This window comes from Oryx dammah, unplaced genomic scaffold (assembly GCF_014754425.2).
Source record: "Oryx dammah isolate SB20612 unplaced genomic scaffold, SCBI_Odam_1.1 HiC_scaffold_2, whole genome shotgun sequence".
NCBI lineage: Eukaryota > Metazoa > Chordata > Mammalia > Artiodactyla > Bovidae > Oryx > Oryx dammah.
This window is the reverse complement of record NW_024070186.1, coordinates 166,964,917-166,989,909: the sequence shown is the minus strand read 5'-3', so window position 1 is coordinate 166,989,909 and position 24,993 is coordinate 166,964,917. Positions and strand designations below refer to the sequence as shown.

General features: G+C 53.1%; 1 protein-coding gene across 6 annotated transcripts in view; it reads right to left on the bottom strand.

Annotated features, from left to right (window-relative positions):
* CLEC16A (C-type lectin domain containing 16A) overlaps window positions 1-24,993 on the bottom strand; it is a 242,678-nt gene that overhangs the window by 7,795 nt on the left and 209,890 nt on the right. For all 6 annotated transcript variants that reach the window (XM_040230421.1, XM_040230439.1, XM_040230413.1 and 3 more), the window contains one exon: window positions 5,564-5,725. In XM_040230421.1, the coding sequence (XP_040086355.1) occupies window positions 5,564-5,725 (162 nt within the window). The remainder of the gene's footprint in view (window positions 1-5,563; window positions 5,726-24,993) is intronic.

Genomic DNA, 24,993 nt, shown 5'->3' with positions numbered 1-24,993 from the left:
GTTTTGTCCAAGAGTCCTGCCCGCCTGTGGTGCCGGATGTCGGTGACACACAGGTTAGCCCTGAGCTGTCTGGCGCTCAGTCGGCCCAAGTGGGACCAACGGGGTGCTTGGGGCTGAAGGTCGCAGGTTCAGACAATTGTCTCAGGGAACAGGTGAGGACGGGGAGGGAGGGACTGAGACAGGCGCCCAACATGGGGCCACCAGGAGCCAAGCTCTTCCTTCTTCCCATAAACGCTCAGGGAAGAGTCAGAGGGACCCAGCTCGGAATTCCCTGGGCCTGAAGATGGACACTGGAAAGAGCGGCCTTGCCTTCAGTCTGACTTTATTTCTTAACAAAAAATTTTCCATCCTCCTCCTCAAAGTCACTCACCCAGAACACAGGTGAAACGCAACGGACTGAAGGTCGGAGGCAGAGTGGCTGTTTGAGGAACTTGGTGTGGGCACAGAGCTCTTAGAGGAGGCTTTCTTACTAGAGTCCCACAGTGCACGCATGTGTGTGCACGTGTGTGTGTGTGTGTGCACGTGAGCACACGCATGGGCATAACCCAGAAGATACTTCTAAAGCGTTCCTACTGATCCTACATTTGGTTCTAAAATTTTGGTTCTAAAATTGCGTCTCTAAAAGAGTTCTCTCTTTCCTGCCATGTTTTCTTCAATTTCAGTTTCTCAAAACCATAAAATGTTTAAGGGAAAAAAACCTCCTCATTCCAAACCCATGATTTTCTCCCTGGAGAACGAGCCGAGGCCCACGAGGCTGGCTATGCTGGAAGAGCCAGCGACAAGAGGCTGGGTGCCTGGACACCTCTGCAGCACAGGGTGCCTGTTTGGAAAGACCTGAGGATCCCAGCAAACTGTCTTTAAAGGACGGTGGGAACAGGTGGACCCATGCATCAGGTGTTGAAACCAAACAATAAAAGCCCCTCAGGGCCCAGCTTTAACAGATAAATAACTCACAATGAGAATAAAATCCCCGTGCCCCAGCTCTTTCTGGTTGGCTCCTGTGGTTACCACAGAATTCAGTTTTGACCTCTCCTTCAGTCTGGGGGCTTCCCTCGTGGCTCAGACAGTAAAGAATCCACCTGCAATGCAGGAGACCCAGGTTTGGTCCCTGGGTCAGGAAGATGCCCCTGGAGAATTCCATGGACAGAAGAGCCTGGTGGGCTACAGTCTATGGGGTTGCAAACAGACATGACTGAGGGAATACACTTTCACTTTCACTTCAGCCTGGGTGTCTCGGCCCTGATTTGAGGGCCTTCACTTGCTAAGAAGCCACTCACGAGTATCCACGATCTGTCTTTGGTATGTAAAGGAGACTGAGAAGCAGGTACTCCACGCACAGAAGGATATCTGTGGGCCCCTGGCAAACTGGTGACCTGTCTAGTCGGGTCCCTTCCCTTTTCTGGTGGCAGTCCCTCTGCCCGTGTGGGCCTGAAGCCTCAGCTGGGGCCTTGGGCCTGATGGGCGTGGGGGGTGTTTCTTGGAGACAAACCAGCCCTCGGGTCTGTATTTGCAAGAATGGAATTGATAGGTAGATCCCAGAGAGGTGGGGGAAAGGAATGGACTTGTCACCACCAGCCAGATTCTGGACTGGGCCTTGGGGAACTGACCCAAAGGCCACCTTCTCCAGGGGGCCCTCTAGTCAGCCCCTCATTCTTGGGCTTTTGCCCCCAGTGATGCCTCCTCTGGGAGGCTTAGGCCCTGCTCGCAGCCCCCAGCTCATAGTTTATAAGCTCTTGGGCAGGGTGTGGGGCTAGGTTGGTGGAGAGACCCTACTGAGTTCAGGTCTGACACCCACGTGACTGAAAGCCCCCTGCGAAGCTGAGGAAATTCATGTTTGGGATAAACATGGGCCTCTTTCAAACCCAGGCAGGAAACGCAAGGTCCCTTGGGCTGGACCAAGGGTGGAGGCGGAAAGCACAACGGAGCATCAAGAGTTTCACGCCCTCCTCTGGGGGTGAACCCATGGCTGAGGACCCGCGGCTGTCTGGGGTCTGTTTTGTGGCTAACTGGGGGGCTGCTGGGCTCCCCCCAGCAGGAGCTGTGCAGTGACCTGGGCCTCTGTGAGAGGGCTGAGGCTCCTCTTCTGGCTCGAGAGCAACTGTGAGCTTCGGGAGGGGAGATGCCTGCACGTCACTGGCAGTCTCCAGCCAGGAGCAGGACCAATGCCCAGGTCTCAGGGGTGCCCCGTGGAGGCACTGGGGACAGACGCAGGGAGGTGGCGAGGCGTGCTGGGTCGTCTCTGCGCGTGGGGCAGGGCTCTGGACCTCGGAGGCTGGGTTCCTGTCTGGGCGCCCTGCTACCAGCTGCAGCATCCTGGCCAAGCTGTGAGACCCCTCCGAGCCTCTGTGGTTTTCAGCTGCTCAGTGTGAGGCAGAGGGTGGCAGAATTCAATGGGTGAGTGTCCGTAAAGTGCTTCTGAGCTGCACGCCTGACACGTGGATTTGGGGAGCAGCATCTACTGGGGCGCCCTGTGGTGGGGGCACACCGGGAGGGCTGGGCGGTGGGGGCCCAGGCCACACTGATGGCTGATAGTGTGAAGGTCATCTCTGCTTTTCATGGACAAAAGTGAAAGTGTTAGTCGCTCAGTCGTGTCTGACTCTTTGTGACCCCATGGACTCCAGCCCAGCCTGCCAGGCTCCTCTGTCCATGGGATTCTCCAGGCAAGAACACTGGAGTGGGTAGCCATGCCCTTCCCTTCTCCAGGGGATCTCCCGTTTCCTTTTCCAGGGAATCTTCCTGACCCAGGGATCGAACCTGGGTCTCCTGCATTGGCAGGTGGATTCTTTACTGTCTGAGCCACACAATTCCAGGTTTCAACCCTATGGGTCAGAGAAAAAGAACACTGGGTTCATCTCCTGGTGGACAGCATCTCCTGAGTGCTTTCGTGACCAAACTCTGACACTCACAGTGTGGCTTCAGGAGCACAGAAGCCCTGGGGTTTGCTAATTCCAGCTGCAGAGGGCCTGGCAGCTGCTCTCCACCCTGGGAACTTCCTGGACTCAGAAGGCTCAGAAACACACAGTGCTTCTGATCCAGCACTGTGCCCTCAAAACCCACTTTGGGACAAGTGGCCCCCGTAGCTGGGCTGCTGCTGTTTGCTGTCCAGGCTGGATGGGGTGGGGGGTGAGGTCCTGGCCGGAGCTCCTGTCCGGCTGACCCTGCGGGGGAAAGTCAGATGACTTCCAAATAGGAAGCCTGAACACTGGGCCAGCACCTGGGTGGACATCTAACCAGGACATGGGAAGAAGGGCACCCATCCCAATATAACCCTCCCCTCTTCTTTCATCTAGCAAGGCTGGGTAGGACACCAGGCAGAGGCTGGCATCCTCTGGGTAGACCTGTCCCTCCAGGGAACCTGGAAACCCCATGGGCTGTTTTCTGGATGGACCTGGTGGCTGAAGGCTGGCCTGGAGGTTTGGCATCAAGAGGAAGTGACCAGAGATCCTCCTGGGGCTTGCTGCCCCAACCCCAGGGCACCCTCTCCTTGCAGCGATCAACAGCCAGTTGAGAGGGAAGCACCAGCCGCCCCACAGGCAGGCCCTGCATCGGGAGGTGAGTTATTTCAGTGTCTGCAGAGATCTGGGCGGGCAGGCTGGGCCCCAGGCTTTTACTGTCAGGCAACATAAAAAACGGTGCCTCCAACGCCTGCCTCTGCAGGCCTGCCAGGGACACACCGATCGGGAGCAGACAGCCGGGGGCTGACCATCACTCATCTACCTGACAGTGGGCTAACGGCCCCCGCTTTTTGGAGATGAGCAGACATGTCATTGGCACCGAGCAGGGGATGGTGAGGGTGGGGATGGAGGCCAAGAACAAAGGAACTGCGCAAAGTGCAAGGGGCAGAGCCCCAGGGCCACACTCAGCTGGACCTCTGCACACCCAGGCCCGACTTTGATAGCGTGGTTCTTTTCTGGCTTCAGCTGGAGGCAAAGAAGTGTATGGCTCTTTGGTTTGTTTAGCTGTCGGCTGTGCCTCCTTAAACGCGAAAGGAAGGTGTAACAGTGGCACCAGGAAGAGACTTTTCACCCAGAATGCAGCTGGAAGTCTGTGTGTGTGTGGGTGCACCCGACACAGACAGAGCCGTGCACACGCCAGAGCACGCGGGCACACACGTGGCACGTCAACACATAACCCTGCTCTTGGGCCCTCAAAGCCAGCATGAGCCCAGGCTTCAGGGGGAGGCTGAGGGCTGTCCTTGGCTTCTGAGAAAGCTCTGTCTGGATTTCCCAGCTATGAGCCTGGGAACGGCAGCAGCAACTGCCTGGACATGCAGCCAACCTTCAGTCGGGCTCAGAAATAGCTCAGAAACGGCGGTCGTCTCTCCCTGGGGTTGGGGCAGGGAGGGGAGCAGGTGCCGAGTGGAAGGGGGTCTAAGTGAGCTGGCTTGAGGGTGACCTTGCTGCTGGGGCCCTCGTGAAAGCTCGTCAGAGACGGAGGTAATGGATGCTCGCGGGAGGAGGGGCGGGGGTGCCCTGAGCCACAGGCGTGGAGACCAGGCGCGGTTAACCCTTTGCTGAGAACAGGGAAGCTGAAAACTCCAGACAGAGGGGTCAGCGCCCAAGGGGATCTCTGTCTCTGGTGTTGAGTGGCTGGTGGCCCGGGGCCCTCAATTTCCTGGCACCACGGTGGCTCCCACCTTGACACTCTGCTTTTGTCAAGACCCACCAATCCATCAGTCAACAAGGGCGTGCACAGGTGTCCCTGAAATAACAATGAGTGGGGTCTCTGGAGGGGACCCCGCAGGAACAGGGAATGACACTGAGGGTACCCAGATGGGGTGCAGACCAGAGCTACGGAGGTCCCCCAAATCAGAGACGTCTGGGGCCTCCAGACCCTTGGGTCACCGGCCAGGGTGTGAAGCAGCAGGCAGGCGCAAGGCCCTGCTCTTCTGGCTGCACTCAGGGGCCGTGGTGCTCAGGAAACAAGCCTGGCATCTTCATTTCTGGGATCTTACGCACTGCAGCCAGGGGCTCACGTGTGAGGGGCTCAGAGAGCTGGGCAGACCATGTGCGTGTCTCACCCCAGGCTCCTTGCACACAGGGTCTCTCTGCGCCACACCCGTGCTTGCGTCAGTTATAGGAGGGCAAGCTGTGACTCCCGCCCATCCTGACAAACTCCCAAAAAGGCCGGCAAGAGGCACCCTCTGGTCACAGACGACTGGACGGCCCCAAACATTTAAAGAGGAAATTGGTATGTTATGGAGGAAAAAAAATAAATTAGCAGAGACACAGTTCTTTTGCTAGAGTTCAAAGCATCATGTCTGGGAGACCCCTCCTCCTGACACCTAAGACTCTGGAAGTGACAGTGGGATGAATTTAGGCTGGGTCGCCCACTGCCCACCCCTCCAGCTCTGCAGCCCGTGGACCAGCCCGTGAAGAGAGCCATTCCTCCCCTGCTGGGGGCTGAGCCAGCCACCCACCGCTGATGTCACGATGGAGTGGACGGGAACCCCGAGTGGCAGGGTCCCCAGACACGGTGGCAAGGGGCAGCCAGGGGCCTCAGGTGGAGGGGTCGCAGCGTTTCCTCTAGTCCCCCCCACTGCACCGTGTCCCGCGGCCAATACCTGCAGGGCTCTGGGCGGCCGAGGGGGTGGACGATGAGCTGGCACCTCCGGAGCCGCAGTGGCTGGTGCTCCCGCTGCCGCTGGGGCTCCCGCTGGCCGACGGCGAGGGCGAGGACAGCGAGGACGAGCTGTGCTGGTTTATGCACTGGGCCACGGCGAAGCCTGCAAGGCAAGGTGGGAAGCTGTGACCCAGTGGGGCCACTGGCCGGCCTGCACGGAGGGGTGCCGCCTCCCCGGAGACTGTGTGTGAGGCCATGGGCTGGTGGGGGAAGCCCCTGCCTCGAAGAGGCGGGCTAACTGACCCAAAGCCAGCTCCTTCACAGTCTGGGTCTGCTCCCTATAATTAGCTGAACTCGCCGGGCACCAGACGGGCCTGACACACTTCCATGTCATTTCGTGGGAAAGGGTGCAGACAGCCATAGACCCCAGAGTGAGAGTGTGTGTGTGGGGGTAGACGCTGAGCCATTAATCAGTGCCTGATGCTGGCTTGGCATCACACCAGCTGCACCCTTGAAGGGGACAACGCAGCCTCGGGACTCAGAGGCGTCCTGGTGACGCTCGCAGACAGACGCGGGACACCCTCGCCACCAAACCGCAGGGCCTCCGCTCACGCGGCCGAGTCCTGCCAGAGGCAGGGTGCCCGACTCGAGCTCTGAAACCGCCCTGGGCGGGAGGGGAGACCCTGAAGATAACCCCTGCCAGGGACTTGGCTCTGCCCTGGCAGGTCTGGTGTAAAGTTTGGTGCCTGAGGGACGCAAGTTCTGGTGAAAAGCGGGCAATTACAGTTTGGCTTGGCCCTCTGAGCAACTCTGGGGTTAAGGATGAGGCTGCTGCCTGCCCAGCCCGAGGGAGCGGAAGGGCCCTGGTTTGGAGACTCGCAGACCCTGGCAAGCCCTGCCTGGCTCAGCGCCAGGATGTGCACCCAGTGTCTATCCCAGCTGCGAGCGCGAGGGGTGTGGGTCACTGACCTCTCCCCACCCAGCTGCTGCAGGGAGAACGACCACCCAGCCTGCTCGGCCCTGGGTGCTGGGCACGTGGTAGGAGCGGGCTATTCTGAACGAGCCACCCCGGAGCGCCCGGAAGGGGACCCCTGGGCCCTGTACAGCCTGCTTTTCTAAAGGGACATGGCTCCTGATCTTATCCACGAACTTCCCGGGAAGCTCCCATGGAACAGACTTCTCATGGACGCTCCTGGGAGCCCAGGCAGGCTGGGCTGGTTCCTGCTGCAGCCCCCCGGGAGCTCTATGTCCCTGCTTCTGCACCAAGTTGAGGTGGGGATGTGGGCAGGGCCTTCTCCCCACTGACAGCGGGGACTCTGACCCTCCTGGCCAGTCACATCAAGTCTCCCCAGCCAGAGTGCACTCCTCCTGGCTCCAAGCCTCACGCTTGCCCACCACCAGCGCCCACTGACACTTCTCCCAGCAGATTCTCCAGGCCTGACCAGGCCTTGCTCAGAACTCAGGCATGTGTCCCGCAGTGGTCCCATAACGAGGGCCCTCTGACTGTTTGGTCAGGTAAGGTTGACTGGCCAAGCCCTTTGTGTACATTCTGCCCGCGGCTGATCGCAAGCTATGGTGGCAACGCCGAGTCTCTGTGAGAGGGGCCGCCAGCGGGGCCCGAAAAGCCTGAAATGCTTTCCTCCCTTTCCTTGGATGGGAACAGCGGGCACGGCCTGGGAGAGGGTGGAGGCACCAGGGAAGCCTGGCCCACTTGCTTGCTAGCCGCGGGGCCTTGGCCAGTCTCCCCACTTCTCGGAGCCTCCTTGCCCTCCCCACCCTGGTGGGCAGGTCTGGGTAGATCAGCGGGGGTGGGAGAGGGGTGAGGGAGTTTGCAAAGGGACCAGATGCTCTGTTCCCACCTCAGGACTTGGGGGAACCCACACCCGGCTGCCCCCGTGGAGCAGCTCTTTTGTACTGATGTTTGTATAAAATTATTTTTGTCTGAGGATCAAAAGCCGGGTCTATTTATACCCCCAGCCATGTGATGGCATGCGGATGTGAAGCCTGGAGGGGGCGTGGCGGGTAAGCTCCCCGCCCCCACCGCGGAGCGCAGCAGGACTTAGCAGGAAGAGGCATGGGGTGATGGGCTGCGTGGGGTGATGGGCTGCGTGCGGTGCTGGTGGCTAGGGAGGTGCGGGGCGGGGGCCACAGCTTAACTACGGCCAACATCAAAGCAAATCCAGACAGGAGTCAGGAAGATTCCTGGGGGTGGGGAGGGGTGCGCTGCACAGAACCAGCTTAATAGCGGCTGACTTCTTAATCATTTCAAGCGGTAAACCCCCAAGTATACAAGCTGTTTACTTGCCTCAAAAATGAATCACTCCCTAACAAATCAAAATGTCAGAATGGCTTTCCCCGAGCGGCTTATTTATCAGACCGGTGAATGGAGGGCGTATGGGCACTGAGGTGAGGGTAAGCCGACCCTATTACGCTCTGGACAATGCCCCAGCCTGGATGGTTTGGCGGTCACCAAGGCGGTCACCTACCCGTTCTCTTAAGACACGTGTCTTCTCTCTCAAGCTCTTTAAAGCCCTGATTTATTATGGTAAGACATGTAGGGTGGAGTGTGTAGGGGAGCCAAAGAGACGATGAGACTGCAGTCAGGATAGCAAAGTTCCTTCATGTAAGGAATGGATTAGGGGTCAAGCCATAGATGGAAAAATATGGTGCACCTTCTGTAGGTGGAAGAGTTAGAGAAAAAAGAAACCCCACCAACTGGTGAAAACACCCGTTCGCAGGTCTAGCTGAGTGGAGGCAACTGAAGGCATCTTTCCCTCATCTGCTGCTATAAAAATCCAGCTACTTTCCTTCCATGGCACAGGGACCCAGAAAGCCTCAGAGATGTTTTTTGTTTGTTTGTTTGCTTTTTAGCTCAGTGCCCAGACTCCCTCTGCAATTTCCTGGGGCTCCTCCCCAAATCGAGCTGGCAACACTTTGAGAGCCAGTTTGACCAAGGGCTCAGCAGAGAACTCAGGGAAAGCGCCTGTGGTCGGGGCTCTGGGCCTCCCGCTCTTGCTTCATCCTGTTCTCGATGAACTAGCTTTGCCGGGAGTGCCAGCGGGCTCTCTGGGTGCAAGTGAAACACACATGGGCTGCCAAGTACTTGCAAACTCACAGATGTGCCAGAGATCATGGGACCAGGGCACGGGCAAACAGGCCTCTGTGAGAGCTCCTCCAGCAGATAAAATTCTTGGCCCTTCCTGAGACAGTCTCAAGAAAAGCCTGTGAGATGTGAATGGAAAGGCCATAGGGATCTTCATACCATCTGGCTGATCCCACCTTTAGAAATTGATGCTGTGAAGGCACTGTGGGTGGGTGCATGGATATTCAAAGCATTGGTGCATGTGACAGGGAACTGGTGACATCCGAAGCATGCACCAATTAGACAAAAACCAAATAAATCCTCCTACGCCCGGATGATGAAATCCTTGGTGGCTGTCAAACATGCTGGTATTAAAGAAGATGAAGTGTGGAGGGAAACGCTCAAGACGTAGTAAATAAAAGGTTTGAAAAAACATGTCCCATCTGCTCCCACTGTGGCAAAAATAAATAAATAAATAAAAAGTTAAAAAAAAAAAAAAGATCTGCCCTCCAATGTAGGGGACATGGGTTTGATCCCTGGTCTGGGAAGGGAAAAAACTAAGATCATGGCATCTAGTCCCATCACTTTAGGGCAAATAGAAGGGGAAAAAGTGGAAACAGTGACAGATTTTACTTTCTTGGGCTCCAAAATCACTGCAGATGGTGACTGTAGCCATGAAATTAAAAGATGCTTGCTCCCCGGAAGAAAAGCTATGATAAACCTAGACAGCGTATTAAAAAGCAGAGACATCACTTTACAGATGAAGGTCCAGATAGACAAAGCTATGGTTTTTCCAGTAGTCATGCACTGATGTGAAAGTTGGACCATAAAGGCTGAGCACCAAAGAATTGATGCTTTGGAATTGTAGTGCTGGAGAAGGCTCTTGAAAGTCCCTTTGACTGAAAGAAGATCAAACCAGTCATTCCTAAAGGCAATCAACCCTGAATATTCATCGGGAGGACTGATGCTGATGCGGAAGCTCCACTACTTTGGCCACCTGATGGGAAGAGCCAACTTACTGGAAAAGACCCTGATGCTGGGAAAGACTGAGGACAGGAGGAAAAGGGGATGACAGAGGATGAGATGGTTGGATCTCACCTGATCTCATCCATGTTTGGATGGATGGCATCACCAACTCAATGGACACGAGTCTGAGCAAACGCCGGGAGATAGTGAAGGACAGGGAAGCCTGGTGTGCTGCAGTCCAGAGGGTCGAAAAGAGTTGGACACGACTGAAAGACTGAACAACAACTGGGAAGATTCCACATGCCATGGAGCAACTAAGCCCACGAGCTGCAACTAGGGAATGCCCTTGCAAAGCAATGAAGATGTAGTGCAGCCAAAAATTAAAAAAAAAAAAAAAAAAAAAGGCTTTCCTCATTAAAAAAAAAAGTGCTGCCAATTTATCTCAAACTTTTCACACACACACACACACACACACACACACACACACACACATCCAGGCTCTGTCTCTCTCCTTGTACAGATAGAAAAGTGTTAGTTGCTCAGCCATGTCTGACCGACTCTTTGCAACCCCATGGACTGTAGCCTGCCAGGCTTCTCCATCCATGGGATTTTCCGGGCAAGCACACTGGAATGGGTTGCCATTTCCTTCTCCAGGGGATCTTCTGACCCAGGGATTGAACCCGGGTCTCCTACATTGCAGGCACACTCTTTACCAACTGAGTCCCCACGGAAGCCTTCTCTTTGTACCAGGAGCAGAGCAACAGACTGGAGTGGAAGTCATGGCAGCATCAGGTGGTTTACTAGGGTGAGTTTTACTTTAATTTTTTAGAGCTTGTCTGAATTTTCCAGGACTTCTACCACGTTCAGCATTTTAAACCAGAAAAAGAGGGGAAGGATGAAGGAAGGCACCCGGGCAGGCAGACGTTGCTGGGTCCCTAACATAGACCTTCTATCTATTCTGGCCTCCGGAGCTCTCTCCCCCAGAATCACTAAGAACCTGCCCAAAGCTGGGGCCAGACATGATGCTCTGGAGCAGGCAGGACAATGGTGAAATGCATTCCCCACTTTCCAGGAGCCCCAGGCTTTACAGGGTCAGGCCGGGGTCTTCCTGCTGCCCTCTGGCCCTGTTCTGACAGTTATTCTGGGAAGATGAACTCATGAGTAACTCTCTGGCATTTGTCAAGCACACACAAAAAATACCACGAGAAGGTCAGTCTGTTATTTTAAGTGCGCTGATAGAGGGAGGGCTGGTCTGTAGGTCAGAACCCCTCATGATCTTGGACGGGCCCCATTCTCTGTGGGTCTGTATGTTTTTATGAGAAACACAGTACAGTGAGTGAGGCTCTCTGCGCTTAAATGGTCAGTTTTCTTTTTCCCTATAAATGTGAATTTGATTTGAATCCCACAGCCGTTTGGGGACGTGAGGAGAGGCACTAAAAAGTGCACCCTGAATATACATTGTGCACCACTATGGTTGACAAACCTAGACAGCATATTAAAAAGCAGAGATGTCACTTTGCCAACAAAGGTCCAGATAGTCAAAGCTATGTCCAGTAGTCATGCACGGATGAGACAGTGGATCATGAAGAAGGCTGAGCATCAAAGAATTGATGCTTTCGAATTGATGAGGATGAGATGGTTGGATGGCATCACTGACTCAATCGACGTGAATTTGAGCAAACTCTGGGAGATGGTGAAGGACAGGGAAGGCTGGTGTGCTGCAGTCCCTGGGGTTACAAAGACTCAGACATGACTGAGTGACTGAACAACAATGCTGTTGCCTTTGGGTGGAACACCCACTAAGCTTTCCCCATGAGAGCAAGGTTGCCACAGAAGGCAGTGTCCAGCGCTAGCCAACTGCAGCCCAGAAGCTTGCAGGTATGTTTGGCTTTGCTCATATCTCGTTTGTGCTTTGCTTGATTTAGGCACTACCATTCATACATTGGAGAAGGCAATGGAAACCCACTCCAGTATTCCTGCCTGGAGAATCCCATGGACGGAGGAACTTGGTGGGCTACAGTCCACGGGTCGCAGAGCCGGACACGGGTCGCAGAGCCGGACACGGGTCGCAGAGCCGGACACGACTGAGCGACTTCACTTTCACTTCACTTTCACTATTCATACATTGGGAGATTCTACATACAAGTCTGGGTTTCTGGCTTCTTCAAAAACAACAACCTGGCATCACTGGGCCCTATTCCCACGTGGCAGCAACTGGAAGAAGTGAGTAGTTCCCTTCACCTCCCTAACTTGCCTGGTGCTCGTAGGCATTTCAGTTATGAATCTCTGCTCTTTATCTTTGGATTCTTGGTCAAATCCATGGGACTTGGAAAAGGAAGTTCCAACCCTCAGTGACCTTTTGTCAGCTCCCTCCTCCAGCCCTACCCCTCACCTTTCCAATCAGTGGGGGCCGGGGAGGGCCTGGGGAGATGGTGCCCCTGCCTCTTGCAGCCCAGGGAGGTCTCAGACTGAGTGACATGAACCCATTGCTCGGACCTCCCCGGTGGTCCAATGGTCAAGAATCCGCCTGCCAACGCAGGGAACATGGATTCAATGTGGCCTGGGAAGATCCCGCATGCCACAGGGCAACTGACCCCATGTGCTACAACCACTGAAGCCTGCGTGCCCTAGAGCCTGTGCTCCGCAACAAGAGAGTAGCCTCGCTCTCTGCAACTAGAGAAAGCCGGGTTACAGCAATGAAGACCCAGTGCAGCCAAAAAAAAAAAAAAAAAAGAACGACTTGCTCTTGGCCTCAGCTAGGCTGTTCCCTTGGTCTGGAATTCCCTTTGGCCTCTTTTCTGTCTTCACAAATCCCTCCCCTATCTTTTAAGGCTCAGATAGCTCCGGGCCAGCTCGGGCAAGGGTTTCTGCAATCAGTGGGGCTAACTGTTCTTTCCCCTGCGCTCCCAAAGCCTAGCCTGTCCAGCCTTGGGGCCCCATCAGCCCACATAAGGCATATGCCCAAGTAGAGCAAAAGAAACTTGACTGCAAAGTTGCTTTGCCATTATGTGCAACAACTATCATTATTTTAACAGCTAGCACCTGGAATCCTTGGGGGTTCAGAGTGCTTTGTACAGTGTTTCTGATACTGTGAGCTGTCCCCCAGTACTGATTCTCCCCTTCATCTGCAATTATAGAATCTGGCAATTAGGCACAGCCCTGTGACTAAGCGGTGGTGGCCAAAGAGATAGAAGTGAAAGTGACGTGTTTGGTTTCTAGGAAGGGCTCTTCAAAGGAAAGAGGTATGCTTTCCTCCATTCTGCTTCCTGAAACATGGATGCAGTGGTTGGAACTCCAGCAGCTATCATAGCCCATAAGGATGAGTCACACACTAGGGACAGCAGAGCATTGGGCAGGAAGGATCTTGGGTTCCTGATGCCTTTGTGGAGCCCCTGACTCCCTTCATCCAGGATTCCTCTCCCTTAGAGGTAAATAAACTCTTTGGGGTTTTTGTCTACTGTGCAGTTGGACCTAATCTTAACTGCCAGTTGTGAAAAAGCTTCGGTAATGCAGGGGTGTGAGCTGAGCTCTGTAGAGACAAGGGACTGGCTGGCCCCCAAAGCTTCTGGGGTAAGGAAAGCTGCCCTGCACTTCCTGGGGGAAATCTGGGGTGGTAGAGTAAGGAAAAAGAGGGGAAGGAGCAATTGAGAGGGGACCTTTCCCACGACCCCACAAATCTTTAGGCAATGCTCCTTCAGCTATTTTCTTCTGTGGTGCAAGTGGTCTTTTGGGGGAGTATGTAGGAAAGGAACCGAGTTCCCATCTGGGTTCACGTCAGGCCACACAAAGATGATGCACAAGGGCCAAGACCCGGAAACAGCCGGGACCACGAGAGAGTCAAGGGTGGGGAGGATTGCACGTGTGCGGGCAAGAGAACCAGGGGGTCTGAGCCAAAGTTTCCGAAACCTGGGAGGAGCAAGGAGGCCCCAGCTGACCTCTGCGGTCTGCCCAGAACTTGTGCTGTTCTGCGTACTATGATTCTGTATAAGAGGTATTGGTTATGTGACTGACGTGCCACTCTATCAGGTTAAAGACTGGAAGATCTGAAAACTCCCTGAGCATGTGGGAGATTCAACGGGTACCTTTCAGAGAGCTGAAGGGGAAGAAACTCCACTGGTTTAGACTTCATCTCAGGGACTATGACCACTGAACGGCAGCAACCTCACCCCAGAGCCTCACCCGTTACAGGCACTCCTACAGATCACCAGGAAGGATGCAAGGTGGCTGACATCTGAAAAACCAAAGCCAAATAAATACCATGGCTACTAAATACTGAAAGCCACGAAAACATAAACTAAACGGTGAGACTCCAACAATAAAGGTGAGTGGAAAGTGAGAAGCTACGTCAGAACAACTTCCAGCAAGGGGAGACTGACGTCACCACTAGGCTCTCATTTCCTGGGGGGCCAAGACCTCAAGGAACACTGTCCTAGGTGACCAAGCTGTCATGACATCCCAGCTCATATTCGAGATTCCTGTCCCATTACACCCTCCTGGGCAAGGTCCCTGAAGGCAGGTTCCTGGAAGAATCAGCTGCCTGGCTGGAGACAGAGCCTCGTTCTGGAAAGATAATGTCACATCACAGCATTTTGCAAAATTTTTTAAAATCTCGACAGTGAAATTCTAGTTTATATGCGAGATGAAAATAGAACTGCCTTGGCTGCAGGGTACCTGATCAAGGGTAGGCTTCCCTTCTCCTGCCTCTTCTAGAAGGAACCTCTGTAGAGTCTGCCTATGAAAATCACAGACAGGTCAGGTGGGTGGCTCAATGCCTCGAGTCTACAGGCTGCAAACTCAAGCACCAAGGGCTGGATGGGGAACAGTGGTGAAAGAGGAGAGGTGAGGGGTGAAAGGGAGACAGTATCCTCCACTTGCCATCTGCTTTCCCTTGTTTGATTGCAACATGGGCACTGAGAAATCGCTCTCTTCTATCAGGAAAATGAACCTGATTCATGGGGCTTTCAGCCTGTGTCGGGGAGACAACAGGGAGTGGGGGAGACTGGGGAAAACTGGAAACTACGGCTCTGCAGCCCCTCTGACTGCTGCTGCCTGAGAAAGTGGCCACAGCTTTCTGTTCCTCAGAAGAAGCTGGGTATCTGGATTTTGGTGTAAAACTTCCTGATTTTTAAAACTGCTGACAATTCACTTCACATTTGAAAAAAAATTAAAAAAAAGCAGGCAAGCCCCAGGCAAACCAAACCGAGTGTGTCTCCTGTGCGAATGGTCTCTGCCAGCTGAGACTGGGGGCGTCAAGGCTGAGCTCCTGACATGTGTGCCTTCGGAGTCTGAATGACACCACCGTGAGTCAATGAAGGGTCACAGGGATGTGTTTCAAAGAAGCCCAGTTTCCAAGAGACCTCTTTCAGGATAAAGATCCAAGACTTGGAGGGGAAGAGCTGTCCACCCTGACAAAAACCAAAGCCTTGCTTCTCGACAGTCTCGGCTGGAATGAGGACCGCGGGGGTGGGGGAGCCCCCCACTCCCTGGGGCCCCGGCTCAGGTTGTGAGGATGCAGTGTCTGTATTTTTCTCTCCGCTTCTTGATGCTGGGAAACAGTAAAAATAATCAATTGGCCCAGTGACCTCGCACACAAAGCTGAAGACGGCAAGTGCAGCTGTGGCCCGATTTCTCCCACCCTTGCTGGCTCCTTCCTTGCTGGGCCCCTTCACCTCCCCCCAACGCAGCCTGCCCCGGCCCTGGGGCCAGAGAGGAGGCGCAGGGCTGAGATGGAGTGTGGGACTCCGCCTTTGGGTGGCTCTGGATGGACTGTATGTGGTCTGCAGGGTCTACCGGCGATATCGCAGGTGGGCTTTGAAGCCCATACCTCCCCCCGTTCACCCTCCGCTTTCCCCCGCCAGATGAGAGCAATGTCCAGCAGTGGGTCTGCACCCTGGTGGCTCAGATGGTAAAGAATCCACCTGCAACGCAGGAGACCCAGGTTTCATCCCTGGGTGGGGAAGATCCCCTGGAGGAGGAAATGGCAACCCACTGCAGTATTTTTGCCTGGGAAATCCCATGGACAGAGGAGCCTGGTGGGGTACAGTCTATGGGGTTGCAAGGAGTCAGGTACGACTTAGCAATTAAACCCCCAACTAGCAAAGCCAAAGTGCCTACAACTATTCAAAGAACACAGGGGGTGGGTGGTGCAGGGCGAGGACGCAGCTTCAGAGTCAAGTTCAACAGCAGCGCACCCACTGGGCCATGAGTGGCCAGGCTTTCACCTAGGCCTCCTCTAAGGAATTTGCACAAAAATAAAAGGATCCACCAACAGATGCCCTCCGTCTCCCCGTAGTGAATCATACGGTTTACTGTTTCAGGGTTCTGGGCACAAAACTCTGGGTTCCAGGACCAACACACGGCCACCCTGCAATGTTGACCCTGAGCGATTTCTGATCTTTGTGTGCACTTCCTGCCTGGCCCAGGGGGCTGCTCGGGGAAGAGGGTGTTTCTACCGCCTCCCTCGGCCCAGCCTGAACAACCTCACCACAGGTGAGACGCCCTCTATCACTGTCGGGCAGGACCTCAAAATGCTTAAAGACTTTTATTTCCGGTTGTTTTTTTTAGGGGATAACATGTCCAACATATAAAAATAGCTGGAAACTTGCAGAATCTTTTAATCTATAGCTGTTTATCCTCAGATAAATCCTCTTGGATTTTAAAGACTATACTTGAAAACCTGCAGGAAAGAAAAAAATGGTCTTTCAGTATCTCGTTTTCTTTGTGCTCTCGGTCCCAGCTCTGCCCCTCAAACTGCTTTTGTTCTCAGGTGACGCCTCCCTGGGGGGGCTGCCACCCACGGAAGAGACCTGGGGTCTAAGCAGCCCTCTGGCTGCCCAGGGGTGCCATGTGAATGTCAGCCCCTCGCGTGCTGCCCTATACTGCCTTGGACACGAGCCCCTCTCCAGGCCACGGGGGTGGGGGGCTGCTGGCAGGTGGGGACCACGCTGGACTAGATCTCCGAGAATCTCTTAGAGGAGCGTCCCCTGAAGGTGGCCAGGACTTGGGCTTTGTGCCCATGGGCCAGGGCCCTGCCTTGCCCAGCCCCTGCCCTCTTCCAGTGACATTACCGTCTATACAATAGTGAGAAGAGAGCTCCACAACAGTCTCTCAGCAGAGGTATTAGAAAGCCCATCAGTGGCCATCTCGGCTGCCTCTCAACTGAGGCAGGAAACAGGGCTGAAAGAGCAGCGAGAGGGAGGCCCATTAGACAGAGATCGGGGGTGCTTCCAGATGCAGGGAGCTGGTCACAGACCCCGGACTCCTGGCCCCAGCAGGAGGCCAGAACCACTGGCCAGGGCTGAGTTGGGTCAGCCACAGCCCTGCGTGCAAAGGACAAACAACCTCCTGAGGCTCTCAGTGGCCCAAGGCCCATTGATTCTTTCCAGCAAGTCTCCACCCCATCGGCCCTGCTCTGTGCGCTCAGGCCGGAAGTGGGTGCTGCGTGCTGACACGTGCTCCTGGCCTCATACGTTCTCCGAGGGGGCCATGTGCAAGGGGGCCAGGGGACCAGTTTTGATCTTCCGCATGTGCAGTCCACACGTACTTAACACACTCCAAGAGCACCCGCCCACCTCTGGTCCTGGTTCCCTGTGCGTGTGTGCAGGACTGTGGGGTGGCTCCCCCCCGTAGCGGGGCCACGTCAGGGTCTCCGGCCATGCGCCTTAACAGACTGGGGTTAGGCCAGACAGACAGGCGATGACGTCGGCTGACACATCACTGGTAGTAAGACCGGGAGATGCTATCTGGAACTACGTGGGGCACGTAGGACCAGGTAGTGTGTGAGGAGCCACACACAGCCCAGAGCAAGCTTCAAAAGCCATGGCCGAGGTTGCTGAGTGGATGGGACTATTACCTTCTGACCTGGCAGTGCTTGCTGCTTGACACAAGCCGCCAGGCGGACGGGGACACAGCTCTGTTGGCTATGGGGGAGCTCACTTGAGAGCAGATACTTGACTCTGCGGCTGCAGTTCCCACTCTGGACACAGGATATGGGTGTGAAGGGGGTTCGGGGGTCTGGGCACCTTGCGTGGCCATGTGGCCTCGGGGGAACCACTTAGCCCACAAGCCTATGGCTCTCACGTGTAAAGCAGGTGACGTCAGCTCACCTCAGAGGGCCCAAGAGGAATGAACAAGTCGCGACGGTCTAAGGGTTCAGTCAGCACGAGCTGTTTGACGACTTAGCTGGCATTTATCGTACAACTGGAATTTGGGCCCAGTGAGGCAAGAACTGGGGATTTTCGTTTTCAGGAGGGTCTTTACACCTGGGGGATGTGTCAGAAGCAACAGCTCAGCTCAATACAGAAAACAACACAGCACAGAGCAGAATCCTGCCTTATGTTTGCTGTCAGAACTAAAGGTTACAGAAGCAGGGCTTTTAAAAAGTAACTTTCAGTATCTAAGTTTAAGGGATGTATATTAAAACAGTATATGAGAAGATGAGCTTCTTGTTACTTCCACCCAGATTCTTGAAATCTCATCTGCTATGTCGGGGCTCAAGACACACCTGATTGGGGATTTCCCTGGTGGTCCAGTGGTTAAGAGTCCACATTCCAATGCAGGATTGACGCAGGCTGGATCCCTGGTCAGGGAACTAAGATCCCACGTGCCATGGACCAACTAAGCCCAAGCACCACAACTGCTGAGCCTGTGTGCTCCGGGGCCCGCCTGCCACAATTAGGGACTGTGCGCTGCAGCAGGGGATTCCCCCATGATGCAAATAAGACCCGACGGAGCCCAATCAATGTGGAAGGAAAGAAAGAAAGAAAATGCTATTAAAAAAAAAAAGACACAAGTGAGTGTGTTCTGTTAGTATTCCTTTGCTGGAGAGTTGAGTGCATTGTGGAACCATTTGAAATTGCTTCTATTCAACCAACATGACCAATAAAATCAGAAATTTCACATGGTTCAACCTAATATGAATCTGTCCCCTTAAAGACCTCCACTGGGGTGATCCCTGCAGGAAGGGGAGGGAGGGACAGATATGTGTTCAAACACATGGCTCTCCTTGGCCCCCTCTTCTCAGTTCCCATTACATCCGTGTGTGTGTGTGCTCACATGTGTGTGCCCCTCTCTGGCTCAGATTCATCCTTTTGTTTCCAAAAGGCAGCAGCTTCAACAAAATGTTCAGGAATGATGCTGGCACCTAAGGAGAGGTGTGTGTCTTCTCGAAGGAAAATGCCTGAAAAGGAGGCTTACAGGGGCTTGGAGGGGCTTCTCAGGTGGGCTCCGGTTTCTCCTCTCTGCTTCCTTGCAAATGCTAAGCTAATGCATTCGACGTTACAATCGCCCTGGCTGTTCTGCATTTGTAGTTTTGACTTATTTTTTTTAGTATTATTAATATTTCATCATAAAAGTATTGATTTCCTTTAACTAAGAGACTTTAAAGTTTGTTGCATCCTTAAGCATGATTTTATTATGTCCTGGGGCCAAATGTTTTTTGCCTCCCCCCAAAGGAATGCTTTTCCTTTTATATAATGTGTGTCAAGAAGAAAAAAGGAATTGATTCACAGAATTCTGCCTCATAGGCAACTTTTAAGGAACGCATCTAGCAGGGGCTACTTGGATAGATGTTTCCTCAATGTGTCTCATGGTTAAGCTAGAAGTAGGAGCTAAGCAGAACATTTATATTAAAATACGAGCCAGCTCCAAGAGAAGGTAACACAGGAAAATGAAGACAACTCTAGATATGACCCCAAAGCGTAAAAACTCCCTTTGAATGCCGAACGAGTCGGAAAAACCTGTGTCCACACTGCCATCATCTTCCTGCCCTTCAGAAAGTCAGCACAAAACAAGCAGAAATGCTGCTGCTCTGGGGTTGCCTAGAGAAGGCTCCGTTTTCCTCTGTCTCTACAGCACCGGCTGCAGAATTAGGAAAAAAGACGCTGGGTTTTACAGACCCGTCCAGGAAGCGGGCGGAGGGCAGTGGCTGGCAAACCAAACCAGGCGCTCTGCAATGTTTAAATATTGAGCATCCTTTCTCCTTCCTCCACATTTATTATTAACTTGGACCCGCATCACCGTGCGCATTGACTTCATTTCTTCCAAAGAATCTGAGACACAATGGACAATGAGTGGGGGTGGGGCCGAGATTTGGGTTTCTTTCTCTCAGACCCTTGCTGGAAATCCTTTACGGTCAGCCCTGCGTTTTTAGAGCCATGAATTCCTGGAAACGTCTCAGCCTTTCAATGACCCCTGGCGCCCGAACGCCAATGATTAGTGCCCCAAATATTGACAGACCGGCCTCTCTTCCCCTTCCAAACAAGGGAGCAGTGTCGGAGCGAGGCTGCATAAAGATGCCCGTTGCCACCCGGCGGGCGAGGTTGGGGAAGCATCACTCAGACAGGCGTTCTTTTGTTGGGGAGGAACTACGGTTCCCTTGGCTTCGCCCAGGTAGAAATGAGATGTCTGCGATGCTACGTGAGTGTCAGAAGCACCCGGTTTAAAAATAAACAAACCCTGTCTACAGCCACCAGAGATCCTCTGCTTGATGATGGGACAACTGGCTCAGGGGGCTGGCCGTGGCCCCACTGACACACAGGCTCATCAGATGTCCGCAGCCTGGCCGGCAGCCGGGCCAGCTTGGAGCCTGGGTCCGGCCCCACTCCTTGTGGGGACCAATGCTTTGGATTGGAAATAGAAACCTCCAATCTTCCCAGAAAGCAACCTGACGGCACCTTTTCTGGGGAAGGAGTGGGGGTTGGGGGGTGGACCATCCATCACGCCCCAGGGGAAACCAGCTGCCCTCCAGTCCAAAGAAGATCCCCTGGACCTGCCAGGAGAAATAAACCAGCTACAAGCGGTCCTTTTTCCTGGGCTTTTATCTGTTCAAGGGAAACTGTCCCAAATGACTGGCCTGTAGCTTCCACTTTCTTTTAAAAGACAGGGCTACATTTGAGATCATGTTTTCCCCTGAAACGCCGGCTAAATTTATCCTTCCCTACATCCTGCGCTCTGGTTTCTGCACTCAGTTGGCCCTTGCCATGCTGAGGGAAGCGTCTTGTCTTTGGATGCCCCTTCCTCGCTGGTGGTACTCAAGCATTCAGCCCTGTCCTGCTGGTCATCACTTCACACAAACTCCCCTGGGGTTCCCGCCAACGTTCCTCTGCTGCCTCACTCCCTGAAGCCCCTATGAATTGAGCTCCAATCTCCCAAGGACTTCACCTGGCTCCAGCTCTCAAAATTTACCCCCAGAAACCTTCAGGCTGGCTGGTTTCAAATGGCTCCTGATCACCTGCTCCCTGGCCAGGCTGCCCCCCAAAGTGGTGTCACGTGACTGCCGTTGCGGGGAGTCAGGTGACGTAGACCGCCCAGGGGCTTACGGACTGAGCTGACCAGAGGACTTACTTTTCTCCCCTGTTCTCGCTTGGTAGGCTGCCCTGTGAGTGAAATTTCACTGATTGATTTCGTGCCTGATGCGCCGAGAGCCTGGTATCTCTGAAACCTTTATTCATAGACGCGGTTGCAAGAGAATATGCCCTGAACAGGCACTTGGAGCTCTAGTTTCTATTTGCTGTTAACCTGTGGACTCTCTCTCTCTCTCCCTTTGGCAGGAATAAGAAATAAAATAAAAATGAGTCTTGCTAGAAAGGACGTGCGTGCCCACGCTGGTAGCACGTACACACTTGCCATGGAGAGGATTTGCCTTGGGGGGCTGAGCAGGCTGGCATCTCTGGAGAGCCCTGGGGGATGAACATATGGGGTCCAGGTGGGACCTGAGGGGTATCCCCCACTTTGTTTTTTGGAAAGCAACCTGGCAAGGGGCTCTCAAGAGCCTTAAAGGATCTCCCTGATGGTCCAGTGGTTAAGATTCTGTGCTTCCAATACAAGGGACATGGGTTTGATTCCTGGTCAGGGAACCAAGATAAAACATGCCATTTGACACAGCCAGAAAACAACAACAACAACAAAAAGCCTCAAGTACAGGCATTCCCATTAGTACTAAAGAATGGTTTCTAAAGGAATCACTGGAAACCCACACAAGATTTCTGTGTAAGGATGTTCATCTCAGGGTGGTTCACAACGCAGCAGAAACAACCTGTGTGTGTGAATGCTCAGTTTTTAAGTCACGTCTGACGTTCTGTGATCCCATGGACTATGGCTTGCCAGGTTCCTCTGTTCATGGAATTCTCCAGGCCAGAATACTGGACTGGGTAGCTGTTCCCTTCGCCAGGATCTTCCCAACCCAGGGATTGAACCCAGTTCTCCTGAAAGCAGGCAGATTCTTTGCCATCTGAGTCACCAGGAAAGCCCAAAAATACCAGAGTGGGTAGCCTTTCCCTTCTCCAGGGGATCTATCCGACTCAAGAATCGAACCAGGGTCTCCTGCATTGCTTGCGGATTCTCTACCGGCTGAGCCACCAGAGAAGCCCCTTATCCTCAGAGCTGTGAGACAGTATACTTCTGATGTTTGAAGCCACCCAGTTTGTGGTACTTCGTTATAGCAGCTGTAAGAAATGAATACTCAGACCCAGACTATTGTGTAGCCCTTGAAAATGAAGTACTAGGAAGAGGTGTTTGGCAGCCTGGCAAGATGCTTCTGGCATGACAGCAATGTCGTTTAAAACAAAACCTTTAGAAAGAGACTCACAGACTTATGAGCTTATGGCTGCTGGGGTGGAAGGGACAGTTAGGGAGTTTGGAATGGACATGTACACACTGTGGTATTTAAAATGGATAACCAACAAGGACTTAGCGTAGAGCACAGGGAACTCTGCTCAACTTTATGTGGCAGCCTGGAGGGGAAGAGGGTTGAGGGGAGAATGGATCCATGTTTATGTATGGCTGATCCCCTTCACTGTTCACAACAATGCTAACCGACCATGCACACGTATGTGCTAAGTGGCTTCGGTTGTGTCTGACTCTGTGTGACCCTATGGACCACAGCCCTCCAGGCTCCTCTGTCCATGGGATTCTCCAGGCAAGAATACTGGAGTGGGTTGTTAGGCCCTCCTCCAGGGGATCTTTCTGACCAGGGATCAAACCTGCATCCCCTGTGTCTCCCGCACTACGAGCACATTCTTTACCACGAGCGTCGCCTGGAAAGCCCAATGGGCCATAACAAGAACAAGTGAAAGGTGCTCAGTCGTGTCCAACTCTTTGCGGACCCATGGACTACACAATCCCTGGAATTCTCTAGGCCAGAATACTGGAGTGGGTAGCCTTTCCCTTCTCCAGGGGATCTTTCCAACCCAGGGATCGAACCCAGGTCTCCTCCATTGCAACCGGACTCTTTACCAGCTGAGCCACCAGGGAAGCCCAAGAATACTGGAGTGGGTAGCCGATCCCTTCTCCAGGGGATCTTCCCAACCCAGGAATCGAAATGGGTCTCCTGCATTGCAGGCAGCTTCTTTATCAACTGAGCTATGAGGGAAGCCCATACTCCAACACAAAATAAAAAGTACAAACCCCCGCTCAACCCAAACAAAACCCAGCAAAACCCTTACACAACAAGGAGTCTCTATACACACAGGGTACTACATTCAATATCTCATAATAACCTATAATGAAAAAGAATCTGAAGCTGCATGCCTGAATCTCACATAATATTATAAATCAACTATAGTTAAATTACAAAAAAAAAAAAAAAAAAAAAGGAATCCTCTGTTGTACAGGGAATAGCGGGCATGTGGGGGTAGGGAGAAGGGAAAAACCAACAAACAAAGCAAAGCAAAAACCCAGACCACACAGTTCTGATCCTCGGCTGCACGTGCATCCAAGGGTGCCCACTGCAGCAGTGTCTGGGATGGCAAACCAGGAAACAGCCAAAATGTCCAGAGAAAGGAATACATGGATCCACACTACGGAATATTACACAACCCTGAAAAAGGATGAGAGAAATCTACACACATTAATTAACACAGAAAGATTTTTGGTTCACTGTGGTGCCTGAAAATCAAGCTGCAGAAGGGTATGCAGAACAATGATTCTGTTTGGGTTAAAAAAACAGAAGTTTAGGTTAAAAAAAAAAGGGCAGCTCAAATCATAAGACAGCTACAGATCCATAACCCCGTCCTGATCCTAAACCCTTGAGGTTGGAGGTGTTCTGGGCTTTATAGACCCTTTTAGGGTTAAAAGGCCATGGGGCACACACACATATACTAGGTCACACCCTCACCTGGGTCTCAGATAGCTGAAAACCAAATCTATTAAATTTCTGCGGGGAATAAAACCAAGTCTAGTCACAATAGATGGTGGCTGTAAGTCTTATAAATAGCCTTCGATAGTTTAGGGCAGGTTCTGCCATCAAGTGGGTTATGAAAAGCCTCGTGGTGCTCAGCACTGTGTGGACTTCAGAATCGCAGAGAGGGCCGAGGCCCTGTGCTGCCCACTGGCCAGGGACGGATCTGGAAAGAGATGAGCCAAACTGTGGATGTCTGGGGAGTGGGGGGCATGGTGGGGGGGACTTGGGTCCTGTTTGTAACATTTTAATTTCTTTTAAAAATGAAGAGTCGATTCATGTACTTCCTGTGTTGTGTTGTGCTAAGTTGCTTCTTCAGTCATGTCCGACTGTGTGACCCTTCGGACCATAGCCTGCCAGGCTCCTCTGTCCATGGGATTCTTTAGACAAGAATGCTGGAGTGGGTTGCCATGCCCTCCTCCAGAAGAATGTATTTCCTAGGTAACTAAAAATTGGGGAAAAAAGAGAAAGAGAAGAAAAACAGAGAAATGTAACAGATGAGAAGTAAACGGAAATACTAGTGCTGCTTTCTTCAGGGGTGGAGGGACTGGGCTGATATCTTCTTCTGTAGCTTAATTCCCTGGCGGTCCAGTGCTTAGGACTCTGTGCTTTCACTGCCCAGGGCACAGGTTCAGTCCCTGCTCGGGAAACTAAGATACCCCAAGCAGTACAGCATGGGCCGAGGAGGGGTCGGGGGGAAGGAATCTTCTTGTAGCTTAACAGTTCCCATTGACAATTTTCTACATTCATGCGTTTAAGCCACAAATGCACACAAGAGGCTTGCGGCCACAGGGACACACGAACGGCTCCATCCATCCCTGTCGTCGCCAGCTCATCCCTAGGGCCCTGGCGACCTTGGGGGATCGAGTCCCGCTCTCTCTGACTCACTTCCACCGCTGCCCCCTCCCCCGCCCCCCGTGGGCTCCTGCTCTGCCGCAGCTCCATCCCCGTGAAATATGGCCCCTTCCCGGGGCGCTGCTCACGCGCCTGCCGCTTTGATTCATCATCTCTTACTCTCTCCGTCCTTTATTTTTCTGCCCTCTTTGGCCTTTGATTGCTTTTCGGGAGTTTATCATATTGAACTTTTATCCCTTTCCAGGAAACCCTATTCTTTTTTTTCCCCCTCCCTTTCACAATTAATAAATAATCGAGATAGCACTGCTTTGGACAGAAGCACATCCTGTCTCCTAAACAGAACTGCCAGGAG